This window comes from Rhinoraja longicauda, chromosome 4, assembly GCF_053455715.1.
Source record: "Rhinoraja longicauda isolate Sanriku21f chromosome 4, sRhiLon1.1, whole genome shotgun sequence".
NCBI lineage: Eukaryota > Metazoa > Chordata > Chondrichthyes > Rajiformes > Arhynchobatidae > Rhinoraja > Rhinoraja longicauda.
In genome coordinates, this window is record NC_135956.1 from 45,038,860 (window position 1) to 45,053,366 (window position 14,507).

Consider the following 14,507-nt stretch of genomic DNA (forward strand, 5'->3'; position numbering starts at 1 on the left):
AGCCTACCATGGGGAACCTAATCAACGGCCTTGCTGAAGTCCATATGGATCACAAAGACAGCTTTTCCCTTGTCAACCTTCTTAGTTATCTCTTTCAAAAAAAACAATCAAATTTGTGATCTCCCACATACAAAACTTGGCTGACTATTCCTTATCAGCCTCTGTCTATCCAAATGCTTATATGTAATTCCTCAGAATCCTTTCCATTAATTTACCTACCACAGATGTCATTGCTCTATAGTTCACAGGTTTTTTCTTGCTGCCCTTCTTAAATAGAAGCACATTAGCCACCCTCCAGACATCTGGCACTTCCACATGGCTGCAGCACTATACACCCACTGGGAGGAGTCATTCCAGGATGCTACATGCGTTTTGTCCCTCTAAAACTCATTAACTGTGGAGCTTTTTTTAAAGTCCTGCTTATCTGCTTCTTCTTTCAGAGTTTCTAGTCAATGGTGACCCCCAGGATATTGATGATTTGCACTCAGGGACTGACACTATTGAATAGTGAATATTAAGTGGTTTACATTTTTCTCTTGGAGATGATTATTGCCTGGCGCTTTCATGGCACTAAAGATGTTTGCACATATCAGCCCATGGCTGAATACTGTTCAAGTTTGATGAATGCATGCATAAGCAAATCATTTGTTAAGGAGTTGCAAATGGAAGTCAATCTCCTCTCTGTCATGCACAAAATACTCATTGGAAATTATTTCAGATCAAATCAACAAAACAAGCAGTTCTTTTCATGTCAAAAGTGGATATGACATGTTTGAGTAAAAAGACCTCCTGTTCTCATTTGAATAAAGCACAGACAGCAATAATTTCTGCACAGTACAGATAAAGAGAATGGATGACAATAAAAATAAAGAAGAAAAAAATGTCCAAACATGGGAAATCATCCAAAACAATAATATAAGATAATAAATAGGATTCAAACCACAGCAACAGTACAGATTATCATTAAAAGTTAGAAAAAAATAATCAGGCACTTGATACATACAAAGAAAGCATTTCGTTCGAGTCTGCTTATTGCAAATCACATTATTGCAGATTTACACTTTAATTAGCACCCTTCGATCCCTATTCCTTTGTAATCTTATCCAACAAAAATCTTATTAATTTTCCTCTTTTTCAGTAATGGCCCCATTTCCCAAAGAACTGAGAGGCAGATGAATAGTCCAGTCAGTCTTTCACAGTTATAGAAATTTTAGCAGCCAGTGTGACATTTACTAGATCTCGATTTTTTTATTAACATTAAAACAGGTCAGTGAAAAGGAAAGCAAGCACTATGGTTATAATTTAAATTTATTTGTGGAAACAAAAAGTAGAAAAAAATTACCATTGACATGAATTTTCAAGCTTATATGTCAGTTCAGACCAAGAGACACGTGTGTTAAAGGTATAGAGAAGCAATTTGATTGTTTCTTATAGATTTGTCCTCTTGAATGGATTGTGTTCTATATTGTTCTGAAGGGACAACTTGAAATTATGTCACAGCACAGCTTCTATCCAAAGTGGAGGAGTAACTCAGCGGGTCAGGTAGTACCTCTGGATAGGTGATGTTTCAGGTCGTAACCGTTCGGAACAAGAGAAGGGGCCAGAGCCGAAACTTTGCTTATTCATGTTCTCCAGAGATACTGCCTGACACGCTGAGTTACTCCAGCACTTTAACGTTTTTTTATAAAGCAGCAAATGCAGTTCCTTGTTTCTAAACATTACACTCCCAATCCTGATAGTTCTCCCTGGTAAACCTTTGTTGGCTCAGATCTGGAGGATTGTTGACATCAAGAGTATCTGACATAGATTGTCAGATCTATTGGACCATCTTACTGCTTTTAAGCATCACCTCTCTACCAAAACTCAATAAATCCCACTGCTTTCTTGTTTCCCCTTTATTCTTCCCCACAATCAAGCCCACAACTGTTGACCATGTTTTCATTTGTCAGGCTCTGTAGCTCACTTCCCAATATTATTCATTTCTTTCTGAATTGGTCTCCAAATAGCCTTAACATAAAAACAAGCTGATGTTAGGCCTGAAAGTTTAAGGGCCTGTCCCACTTTAGGCGATTTTAAGGTGACTGTCAAATTCGTAGCAGATCGCCGAACTTTTCTTTTACCCCACGACAATGACCACGACAATGTCGAGTCAGGTTGAGATTACAGTGTCTTCGGAAACATCGCAAAATTCCCACGCTGTCAATGCTTCTCCGGCGTCCTAATTTTCGCTGAAATCACTGACAAGTCGGTAAGTACTTGAGAGTTTTGAACTATAACAACTTGTGTGGGTTACTTAAAAACCAAGCATCACTGTAACAAGGCATAAACTGGATTTACTTCCAGTTTACTAAAAGCTGTATTAAAATTTTTTTAATTATGAGTGGTTAAGTGGATTTTTGTGAAAAGTGTGTGGGCATTCTTTGAAAATGTATGGGAGATGCATATCTGGTTTCTGGGGTCCATATCTGGGTTGGGAGCCCACTTTAAATGTAATGGCTGATGGCCATAAACATAGCGAAATTCCCACGCTTACCTGACCATCAAACTGTCGCCTCCAATCTACCTGTCAAATGCCCTGACGGTAAATAAATTGGTTAAATACAAGCATTTTATGTTATTTTGAAATGACTTTACTTAATAATGTGCTTCTAAATGCATCTAAGAGAACCTAGCAAACCTGGGGACAGCAGGCGACAGCGCCCGCAATAAGCAACGATACCTGGCGACAAGCCAGCTGTCGCCGAGAAATTTCACTCCGGATGGTTTCTCAGTGACGCACTGAGATCCACTACGATTCTTGGAAGACCCCTCACGATCATGCCCGCGACACCTGACGAACTGTCAGCGACAGCCTAGTCGCCGGCAGTCGCCTTAAAATCGCCTAAAGTGGGACAGGCCCATTACATTGGATTTGAAACTCAAGGCAGAAATTTGCAAAATAATGATTCAAATCAACAATTTATGGGCAATCCCACAATTATTTACAATTAGCACCAACTTACAAATACAGAAATTACTCAAGATCAGTCACACTGGCATTTCTCATTCAAACCTGAAGTTGACTTTGACTAGTAGGACATCAATATTGCACTTTCTTGGGGTGTTTGTCAAAGATGGGTGGAGCATAGAGGTTAAGAATATAACAAATGTGTACAGAGTTTTAATTTGTAATTCTGGTTGTGATACAATATTAGATTTATTTTGGTGTTTTATTAGCGTAAAAGGCTATTTAGTTGTACGAGAGCCTGTGCCTGAGCCATGCATGTATGGCCTGCAGATAAAAACAGGCATTAGGCCACTAAAACATGATAATGCTGAACCTGGTGCTTTTGAAGGACTCATTTATAAACTGAAGCCAGGGAATAATGCATGCTCCAGTGGTCCTGTAATCATTATAAATAAAAATAACCTTTTTGTGGTGCGAAAGCAGAGGATTGACCATCTTCATCCCTAGCATTCTGAAACCTGGTTGGCTTATGTAATGGTTTTTCCTAAATGTATCCAATGACTGTTATTTGAAATTAAAAATAGAGTGAAAAATCAATCAGCTCCTGCAGCTCACCCTGAAGAAATATAACACCTCAAATCTACTTCAGGCATGCTTTGGCCTTTTCCAGAAGGCCGATTGAAGCTCAACTAACTGCACCCGTTGACTTCACTTTACAAAGTGTGCAGAAGCTGTAACAAGTGTTACAATTGGAAGAAATAAGAGATCTCACTAAGATGTTCAAGGGCAAAATAATAATGAATGGAAGATTTCCTCTGTGCCTTGTGTAAAATGAAACATGGAAATTGTACAAAAGATGCTGGCCGCAACATGCAATACTCTGAAGAAACCTTATTTGAACATGGTTTATACACTCAGTCTCTACAAATATCATAGAGTCAAGGTGAAATGCTCCAAGACAGAAATTAAATTAAAAATGGAGTGCCAGTGCTGAATATTTGGTAGACATACCAATCAATCCCACTCCGCTGCATGTTCCATTGTAGACTTTTGAAAAGATCCCCCTCCCCCCACTCACCATCAACAACACCACAGTCACATCTGTGGAGTCATTTAAGTTCCTTGGAACCATCATCTCCAGGGACCTCCACAGTCAAAAGGGCCCAACAGAGAATGTACTTCCTGCGGCAACTGAAGAAACAATCTGCCACAGACAATGATGGTCCAATTCTATACTGCTATCATTGAGTCCGTCCTCACCTTCTCCATCATGGTTTATCCATCATATTTTACTAAGATGGCGGCGCATCCAGACACAGCGGCTTTGCACTCCCCAGACTGATGCAATTCGGAGCAGCCCAGCACTGAAAAAACCCAGGAAAGTACACCCATAAAACCCATAGAACTCAAGCGAACACTAAAACTCACCAACAGTATGAGGAAATCCAGCACCGGCACCGAAATCCCGACGGTGCTGGCAGCAGCACGTCCGGACACAGCGACTTCGCGCTCTCCAAAGCGCTGCAGACCACGCAAGGCGGTCCGCTCATGGAGCCGCAGGGAGCAGCCCAGCAGCGGACGCGGCGGGAAAAACAAGTCACGGAATCTTCATTTAAAATCCGCGACCATTACCTCCACCGAAATCCAGTCGGAGCCCGTGACGGCGAGTCCGGACACAGTGGTAGCGCGCTCCCCAAGGCACTGCAGCTCACGGAAGGCGGATCGCACATGGAGCCGCACGGAGCTGCTCAACATCGTACGTGGCTGCGAGAGACTGGCTGATGAGTACTATAAAATCCTCACCAAAATCCCGACGCAGCTAGGCAGAACAGCCCCCTGGATCACCACACCGGAGGGAAGGAGACGGAGTCAGCGCAGGGAGAGGAAGCAAAAACGTGGACGGAGAGCGGGGGATAGGGCCAGGCTACGGAGGGCTCCACAAAGACCCCTCTCAACCTTGCCTTCCAGAGGGAAGTGCTTCGAAGAGTTTATGGCTACTCCGGACTGTCAAAGCAGCCACAGCTAGACATAAAAAGTTTTTTTCCCACGAGTGATAGTTCTACTCAATAACCAAAGTCCGTAGTCTCTTTTTTGCTCTGGTTTATTTTCACCCACATGTTTAGACCGTAATGGTGTATCCTTATTGTTTTGATGTGTTTATGCTTTATTCTTAATTGTTAACTGTATGTTTGTGTTGTCATTTGTGAGCGGAACACCAAGGCACATTCCTTATATATGCATACTTGGCCAATAAACTTATTCATTCATTCATTCCTCGTTACCCAACCAACATTACTTTTGACTGCGGAGGAAAGTACTGCAGATGCTGGTTTAAATTGAAGATAGACACAAAGTGACACATAACTCAGCGGGACAGGCAGCATCTCTGGAGAGGAGTGGATGATGTTCGGGTAATGGTTCCTGATTCTGTCTAATCCTGCTGTTGTCCTTCCTCTTTAATCCAGATTTGATCATCTGCCCTAGTAACTGTCATTTTTTGTTGATTATTTTGTTGCAAATCTTCTTTGGACATTTTAATAAATGGCACGTAATAAATGCAAGTTGTTGTTGTAACTGTTTCCCAAATCTCCAGTAATGTATATGCGAGTTGAGATAATTGTTTTTTTGTATCAGCCAGAGTATTGAGTATAGAGGTTGGGAGGTTATGATGCAGATGTATAATATGTTGGTGAGGCCACATTTAGAGTATTGTGCTCCGTTCTAGGAAAGATGTCAAGCTGGAAAGGGTACAGAGAAGAGTTACGAGGATGTTGCCAGGACTAGAGAGTCTGGACTGTTGGGAGAGGCTGAGTAGACAATAGACAATAGGTGCAGGAGGAGGCCATTCGGCCCTTCGAGCCAGCACCGCCATTCAATGTGATCATGGCTGGGACACTATTCCTTGGAGCGAAACAGGATGAGGGGTGATCTTATAGACGTGTATAAAATCATGAGGGGAATAGATCGGGTAGATGCTCAGAGTCTCTTGCCCAGTGTAGGTGAATATAGGACCAGAGGACAGAGGTTTAAGTTGAAGGGGAAAAGATTTAATAGGAATGTAGTGGGTGCCTTTTTCACACAAAGGGCTGTGGATGCATGGAAAAAGCTGCCAGAGGAGGTAGTTGAGGCTGGGACTATCCCAACATTTAAGAAACAGTTAGACAGGTACATGGATAGAACAGGTTTGGAGGGATATGGACCAAAGGCTGGCAGGTGGGACTAGTGTAGCAGGGACATATTGGCCGGTGTGGGCAAGTTGGCCGAAGGGCCTGTTTCCACACTGTAAGACTCTATGAGGTAGAATGATGAGAGGCTCACTTGTTACTAGGCTAAGACTTATCAAAATAGAATAACTTTTTACATTTGTGCGCAAGGTGCCAATTTATGATGCACAGAGGATAGTGAGCTAACCATTTTATCCAAACATTTTAATGCACTTTCACATTTCCTGAATGAGTTAATATCTACTTGAAGAACTTTTGCCAAATTTGGAATTGCTCAATTGCTGCCAAAAGTGTGCATTTGGTGAGACAGGAGCCCCTCACAAGCAAGCTGTTCAAAACTGTCCAAAAAAAGATAATTTTCTTTATAAATTGATGTTTCTGAAACCTCTGCAATCACAAAGGCCATGTAGGTACCCCCAAAGGCTGGGCTGAGGGCTGTTGCGGTGGTTGCAATGGCCTGATATTTATAGGCAGGATGCCTAGGATTGTGTAAAAGGGCATCTGCAGATTATGCGCTCTAATTCAAATGTGGTTTAACATGACCTGCCTTTTCTGATGCAGGGTTTGTTCACTGTAACATATCCATTATCTCATCACATACACCACTTCTATTCCTACCTCAGAAACATCCTTAAAATGCGAAAGAAAAACAAAACAAAGTAGCTGATAAAATATTAATTTTGCAAATTCCTCGGAATGGAACGGCAATAACAGGAGTTAATCATTTCAACATTAAGGCTGAATCCTAAGCAGGTGAATAAAGAGTTGCACATTTTCTAGAGTAATTTTTGGACAAGTGTATTTGCAAGTTTAAAAGGAAATATGTAACAGTTTTCAAAGTGTATGTAGATATAAATCTCTCCCCTGGAAGTTTTATCCTTATTTGAAGTTTGGAGGTAGATAAAAGTCAAGCATATTGGTCAGTCTGGAGTTACATAATGTTGAGACCAGTAAGGACTGCAGATTTCCTTCCATATTTCTATGTTCTATAAGAAGATAACTGCAGATGCTGGTACAAATCAAAGGTATTTATTCACAAAATGCTGGAGTAACTCAGCAGGTCAGGCAGCATCTCGGGAGAGAAGGAATGGGTGACGTTTCGGGTCGAGACCCTTCTTCAGACTGATGAGGAGAACTTCTTCAAAGTGGACATACCTTGAGGAGAAATCGCAGTGGAGCAACAAGTAGTATAAGAAGATAACTGCAGATGCTGGTACAAATCAAAGGTATTTATTCACAAAATGCTGGAGTAACTCAGCAGGTCAGGCAGCATCTCGGGAGAGAAGGAATGGGTGACGTTTCGGGTCGAGACCCTTCTTCAGACTATGTTCTATATGAGAATGGATATGTTTTCAATGAAAGAGTAGTTTTATGGTTGCCATTACTGAGACTAGACTTTTTTTATTCAAGCTCAGATTTATTTGAATTATTCAGCTGCCATAGTAAGATCTGAACTCATGGCTCTGGATCAAGGGACTAGATTTTTGCCTTTTAGTCCTGTGATATACCCATTTATGCCACTGTGCTTCACTGGTGCAACAATTAATACTGCTGCCTCACTGCTTCAGGGATTCGGTTTCATATTTGCCCTGGTATTTCTGTCTCATTATACAATGCACATTTCCTTAATGATCACATGGTTACTTCTGGGTGCTCCAGTTTCTTTCCGCAATCGCAAAGATAAGATGGTGGGTTCACTGATGACTGCATATTGTCCTTTGGTGTAGGACGTGACAAAAGGAGAGTTCTGGACGCATAAGAGGGAATTGGTTGCAGGGATACAGGGAAATGAGGGGTGAAGTGGGAGAAACAGCATTTTTCCCTTGAAGCCAGCAGAAATCTAATGGGCCTAATGGCTGTCTATCTAAGCATAACCTTTTGATTTTGACCCATTTGAGAGCGCATGTACATTCGAGGGTGAGAATAATAATAAAATTAATGGATGTGCAAAACATCCAAAACTATTATGCAAAATGTATTACTTTACAAAATAATTGTGTACAATAATTACAAACCCAAAAAGTTGGTTTACAATTTTAACATACCACTGTTTCCTTGCCATGTCCATATAATGCAATGCATTCCCATGGATTAATAGCAGTAATTGCGAGAAAGCTGCGTAACTACTGATCACTGTCCATTAATTAGTTATGACAATATGAGTGAAATATTAATTCAGATGCAAAATGCTGCTATTTATCTTCTGAGGTCAGGTCTGAAGAAGGGGCTCGACCCAAAACGTCTTCCTTCTCTCCAGAGATGCTGCCTGTCCCGCTGAGTTACTCCAGCATTTGGTGTCTATCTGCTATTTATCTTCTTCCTGGTTATTTTCTAATCCTGTGTTTTGATATGTTATCATATTTTCTGGTATAATTTTAAGTTCTGTCCTGTTTGTTGATCCAGTAGTAAATTATTATTAAACTGTTAATAAAAAATGCAACAAAGGAAAGTACCAATGTAAAGTTTCATGCAACATCTCTGGTGAAGAGATCCGAATAATTTTGAGTACAGATAGGAAACGTTGCAATTTATCACAAAACTCAAGCTGTCTGAGTATTCCACAATTACTTTCTGGAGTGCAGTAATATAATATGAGAAGAAAAAAATAGGGATAATGAATATAACACTAGTGCAAAACAACCATCAAAAATAGTCACCCAAAATAAGGTGAATTGCCAATTTCAATTGACATTTTTTCAACATTGTTTAAATTTTCTATCAAACCATATGTTTTGAATCATTTGAACTGAAATGATGCAAACATCATATTAAATAGTTATGGTTTATCAGTATTATTGCACAATATAATACTGTGCAATAATATTATGCACAGTATAATACTACAATTAAAGTGGTAATTAAAAGAGGCAATTAAAAATAACATTTTGTATAGTAATACTAAAAAAGCACTGATTTTTACAAAGCTTAAATTGCTAATTTTCAGCAAAGTTTCCTTCTTATATTTCACATTTGTTTCTGAACTAAAATAGTTTATATTAATTTTTTTATTTGAATTTATCGCATTTGAATTAAAAACGTATAAATTAGTCAACAGCACTGAAAATATTCAGTGTAGTTAATGTGCAAAGCAGTAGATGTTTCGTGCTGTTGATTTGTTAATAAGTAGTACAGTAGATCCCCTGTACTGCCTGACTATTAGTATGCAATACAGGAAATATCCATTTCTGCCTGATTATTGATCCACAGAACTGTGAAATTCCCAGTAGAATCAGTTAATGTACAGTACTGCAGATTTCTGGTACTCCCTAATTATTAGTCCATTAGGCATCTGGTGTTGCCTATGCTGCACATTACAACAGTACTGCACATTCACAATCCTGACTGATCACTAATCTACAGCACTGCAGATTCTCAGTACTGTTTGATTGAAGTCTTCTGGTTGATCAGCATAAACATAGTGCCCAGCACCTCGAATTGCCTATTGAGTAAAGCATAAAAAAGTACCAATGTATTATGTTGAACAATTATGTTGAACAAAGTATGTAGAACAATTATTGAAATTTTTAAAAAGAACTTCAGATGCAGGAAATTTGAAATAAAAAAGCAATTGCTGGAACTATTCAGCAAGTTAGTCCACATTGGTGGAAAGAGTAATAGATTTAATATTTCAGGGGCAAGACCCTATATCAGAACTGAGAAAGAGCAAAAAAACAAGTTAGTTTTCAAAGAAGGTGACGATGGGATTGGTGGAACAAAAGGAATATCTCTAATGAAGTGAGACCAAATGAGTTACTGCAGTAGTCAGAATCAGATTATGCATCAGTGTTGTTTTGCACCCTTCTGGACTAGAGGTTTGATTCTTTCCACTTTAATTCCTCACTGAGTTCCATTCTGACCTATTTGTCTGCAACCTATATTGTCACAAAGTAGACCAACACCTCAGCTTGCATTTTGTCACATTATAGCCTGGACTGAATATTGAATCATGCCTGTTATCCATCTGTTTTAGTCTTTATTTAAGTATAGTCTGGCCTGCTTCCATGTGCAATGGATCTTCTATTAGCAATAGAGCAGTGACAAAGAAGCATAATCTTATTGTAACTGCTACATTTAACATTGATCTCATCCTATCAGAGATATTACCTTTATTCTACCCACCCCCCTCCAATCTTCGCTATTACTAAACTGAATTGCTTTCACTCTTTCCCAGTTCCGATAAAGAGTCTTGGCCCTGCAATGTTAAATCTGTTTCTCTTTCCGCCAATGTTGTCTGATCTGCTAAGTGTTTCCAGCATTATCTTCTTTTGTGCAGAACAATTTGTAATTTTACTTAATATGATTTTACATTAAAAAGTAGAAAACATTCTTGCCTTAGATTATTTGGTGTTTATACCTTTAATCATTCATGGATGAATCTCAAAATTTCCAACCTTTGACACTGTCTATTTTTTCATGTTAAGAAATTGGGATATTAATGATATGCATCAATCAATACAAATAAAGCATTCAAAAGCATTGTTTAAGATCAAATAATTATATATTTTGTTGTAGAAATTAATTCCTCTAATTCCACAAGTAAATAAAATTATAGATTCTAGCTTAATAAATCAAATTACAGAGAATGCTTACTTATCTAGCAAACATGGGACTTAACTTGTACCAGATAATAAAATATGCTGGTTAACTTCAGGGCTCAGGCACTCCCTCTGAAATAGCAATAACTAATGTGTCAGAATGTAAAACATTTGATAACTAATCGTCTACTGTAGTTAGCTTTTAAATAGCTTCCCTCTGTCCTATAAATTTCCTAGGTTCTAATATTTCTATTGTTTTTCAGGAAAATAATCTACCTATTCCATTAATTTTCAGACAGTTTTACGACTGCCTTGAGATTTTTAAACAGTCTTCCCATTACATTTTCCAAAATCTGACCGGATGTCCCAAAGTGTTTTACAATCATTCAAGAGTATAAAGTATAGTCATTGTCATAACCTAGAAAATGGGAAGCAAGAGGAATGACCTGCTACTCTTGTTTAGTGATGTTATTTCAGGGTTAGGTAATGGGCAGGACTTAAGGAGGAACTCTCCTTCTTTGTTCAAAATGTTGCATGTGATATTTTCTGGGTAACCTGAGAGGATAGCTGGGACTTTGACTAAACATTTCATGTCTAAGACTCCAGTGTAAGAGTGAGGAAACACTGCACTTTTAGAATGCTGCACTATACTGGAGTGTATGCCACAATTCTTTGCTAAAATCTGTAGTGTTGAATGATTTTAAGTGATTTAAAATGTATTAGTTTAATTCTTAGAGTTGCAATCTTCATTTTGTCTACAAGTAGTAACCTAGAGGTTTACATGTGTAATAGGAATAGAAACACGCTTATGTTACAAGCCATTTCATGCCAGGGTTCGCGTTTCACTCAAAGCTCTTTCTATCTTTCCTCATATAGAGCTATGAGCATAATCCTCCATTCCGTTTATCCTCATATGCTTGTCCTGCCTCCATTTAAATATATCTGTCCTATTATTTTCAATTCTACTATTCTTTTCAATTCTGTAGTATTCTTTGGAGCTTGTGATTCATTCTCACCAGTTTATTTATTTGTGACTAACTTACATTGATAACCTCTACAAGTGCTATTCCTCCCACAAATATTTCTTTTTCCCTAGATCTGCTTTGTATTATAATTCTAATACAAGATCTGGAGGCTGGTAGAACCCTGGAGAATATTGCAGAATGGAGAGATCTAAGAGTACGTGCATGGCCCTGAAAGTGGTGAGTCAGTTGGGAAAGAAGGTCTTCGGCACACTTTCCTTTATTGGGAATGATATTGAGTACAAAAGTTGGGACATCATGAAGCAGCTGTGCAAGTCCTTGGTGAGAACACATTTAAAGTACCGTGTACAGTTCTGGTTGCCCAGCTATAGAAAGGATGTCAATAAGTTGCAAAGGGTGCAGAAGATATTTACCAGGATGTCACCTGAGCTAGCGGGCTTGAGTTATAGGCAGAAGTCGGATGGGCTGCAATTTTTTCCTATGGAGCGTGGGCGGCTGAGGAGTAATCTCATTGAGGTGTACAAGACCATAAGAAGCATCGGTAAAGTGAATCCTCACAGTCTATATCAGAGGGTGAGGAGTCCAAAGCATAAACTTAAGCTCAGAGGGGGGAGATTAAGAGAGACCACAATGGCATTGTTTTCACTCAGAGGGTGTTCTGTATGTGGAATGAGCTGCCACAGGAAACTATCGAAGTGGATATAATTACAACTTTCAAAAGACATTTAGAAATATAGATGCGTAGGAAGGAACTGCAGATGCCAGTTTAAACGGAAGATAGACACAAAAAGGTGGAGTAACTTAGCGGGTCAGATAGCAATTCTGGAGAAGCATCGCCTATTCCCGTTCTCCAAGATGCTGTCTGACCCACTGAGTTACTCCACCTTTTTGTGTCTATCTTCTGGAAATATAGATGAATTGGAACTCTTTAGAATGCTATGAGCCAGGTGCAGGCAAAGAAGACGCCAGCATGCCAACATGGTAGGCAACGACAAAATGGATTTGATATGATGCTTTGTCACTTTTAAAGACTACAATCAGATCTATTAGAGACAATGGATGAGAAGCTGTCAAAGACATGCCAATTTGGGAAGAGTAGTCTGAAATAAAGAAACCAAAATGAACTACAGTAAGAAACTTCAAAAGGATCAAAAATATAACAATACCGTAAATACAGACATTGTTATTTCGAAACTGTTTCTCAATATATTGATAATATACGTTATGAATCATGCATTGATAGCTAATAGATATTGATAATATGATTAATTATGTAATCAGGTATTGATAATGTATTTTGGCGATAATGTCCTTGAAAATAATGTTTTTAGTTACACTTTGGGAAAAACTAGTTAAAAGTATGATTATAGTGAAGTTCCAACAAAGGTCTTTAAGCAAAGTACTTCAGAATTGGCATATGATCCGAATAGCTGAACTAAAATATTCAGATAACCAAGGTCATTTCCCTAAACAACTAGGCTTCTAAAGCAATAACATGACCATGAGAATATTCCCAGGGAAGACTGCATGTAACTAAAACTATCATCTCTGGAGGTAAGACTGTAATGAACTGCTCTTTTTCTAATAAGTTCAAGACAGATGCAGAAAGCATGAAACAATTAATCCAAATCTGAGGCCTGATTAAACATTTCCAACATGTGCCTGCCCAAATGAATGACACTTAAAACAGGAGTTATCAAAACAAAATCACCTCAGAAGATTGATCACCCAATAAATAGGTTGATCAAATAACTTTATTTTATTAATTTAATTATATTTTAAATTATTGGTTTCTTTGCATTTGTTAAGAGTATAAACTCTTTTGTGCAGAGAATGACAGAAATGAGGTTGCAAAAAATTATGAGCAATCTGGCAAATTGCATATCTAAAGTAGTAAGCCCTCAAAGTGAGAAACTGTTAAGACTGAGACTTCAATAAGCTTTAAAAGCTCAACAATATGTTTATTGATTGTATGCAAGAATGAATGAGCAGAGAAAGTAAAGTAAGCATCCTTGTGAGTGTGGTTTCAAGGATGATTACGTGAACAGATAAGAGTCTGTCTCTGCACTAAAGCAGGAAAATACATAAACAATATTTCTTAATGATAATTTTACTAGATTCATTCCTGGTACAGTTCCAACAATCCAAATCTCCACTGATTAAAAAAAATGGGACAGCTGGCCTAGAGAATGTTAATTTAACATGTTCCCATTTATCGTCCAATTTCTGGAAGCGTTGATACAAGAGCCTGATTAAGAACAAATGGTCTCATTTACTTACTACTACATCAACTGAGGATTTTGGTCGCAATGCCTTTATCTGTTTCCTGGAGATGCCATCTATGCAAGAGCGTGCTCCATAAATCACTGTGATGGAGATGTCCTCTTGAATCTGATTAATCCTCAAAAGCATTGGCTGTTTAGCCCAACCGAAATGAATGGTCATATTCTTGAAAGCAGTTTCACCACTAAAACACATGGGGGGAAGTTATTAGAGAATTCCTACAGTTTTCTTTCCATCCTTTTTTTTTACAACTATTCAGCTGAAGAAAGCTGCAAAGTCAACAACACTTTATTGCTGCCATCATGCAATTGATCAATAAAAAGAATTTGAATAGGATGATAAACTGTACAAATTTACCCATCTTCCAAGATAAAACAAATTAATGCCCAGAGCGCTATAAAATTTCAATCATCAAAATAACTTAAGAAAGCAAATCAAGGTTAGTGAGCTTCTTGCCAGTTATATATTGTACTGAAACTCAATTCCATGATTTTCTGCTTGAAGTCTTCATTTCATTTTAGACCCAAATATCTAA

General features: G+C 38.5%; 1 protein-coding gene across 5 annotated transcripts in view; it reads right to left on the reverse strand.

Moving 5' to 3' along the window:
* Positions 1–6,832: 6,832 nt before the first annotated feature.
* The window catches only part of abhd5a (abhydrolase domain containing 5, lysophosphatidic acid acyltransferase a), a 28,930-nt gene continuing 21,255 nt past the window's right edge, over positions 6,833–14,507 (reverse strand). For 4 of the 5 annotated variants that reach the window (XM_078397642.1, XM_078397643.1, XM_078397644.1 and 1 more), the window contains exons 6-7: positions 13,970–14,156; positions 6,834–9,610 (exon numbers count right to left, since the gene is read on the reverse strand). In XM_078397642.1, coding sequence (XP_078253768.1) covers positions 9,521–9,610; positions 13,970–14,156 — 277 coding nt within the window. In that variant the 3' untranslated portion in view covers positions 6,834–9,520. Of the gene's footprint in view, positions 9,611–13,969; positions 14,157–14,507 lie in introns of all 5 variants that reach the window. The other variant, XM_078397640.1, reaches the window with a different exon arrangement.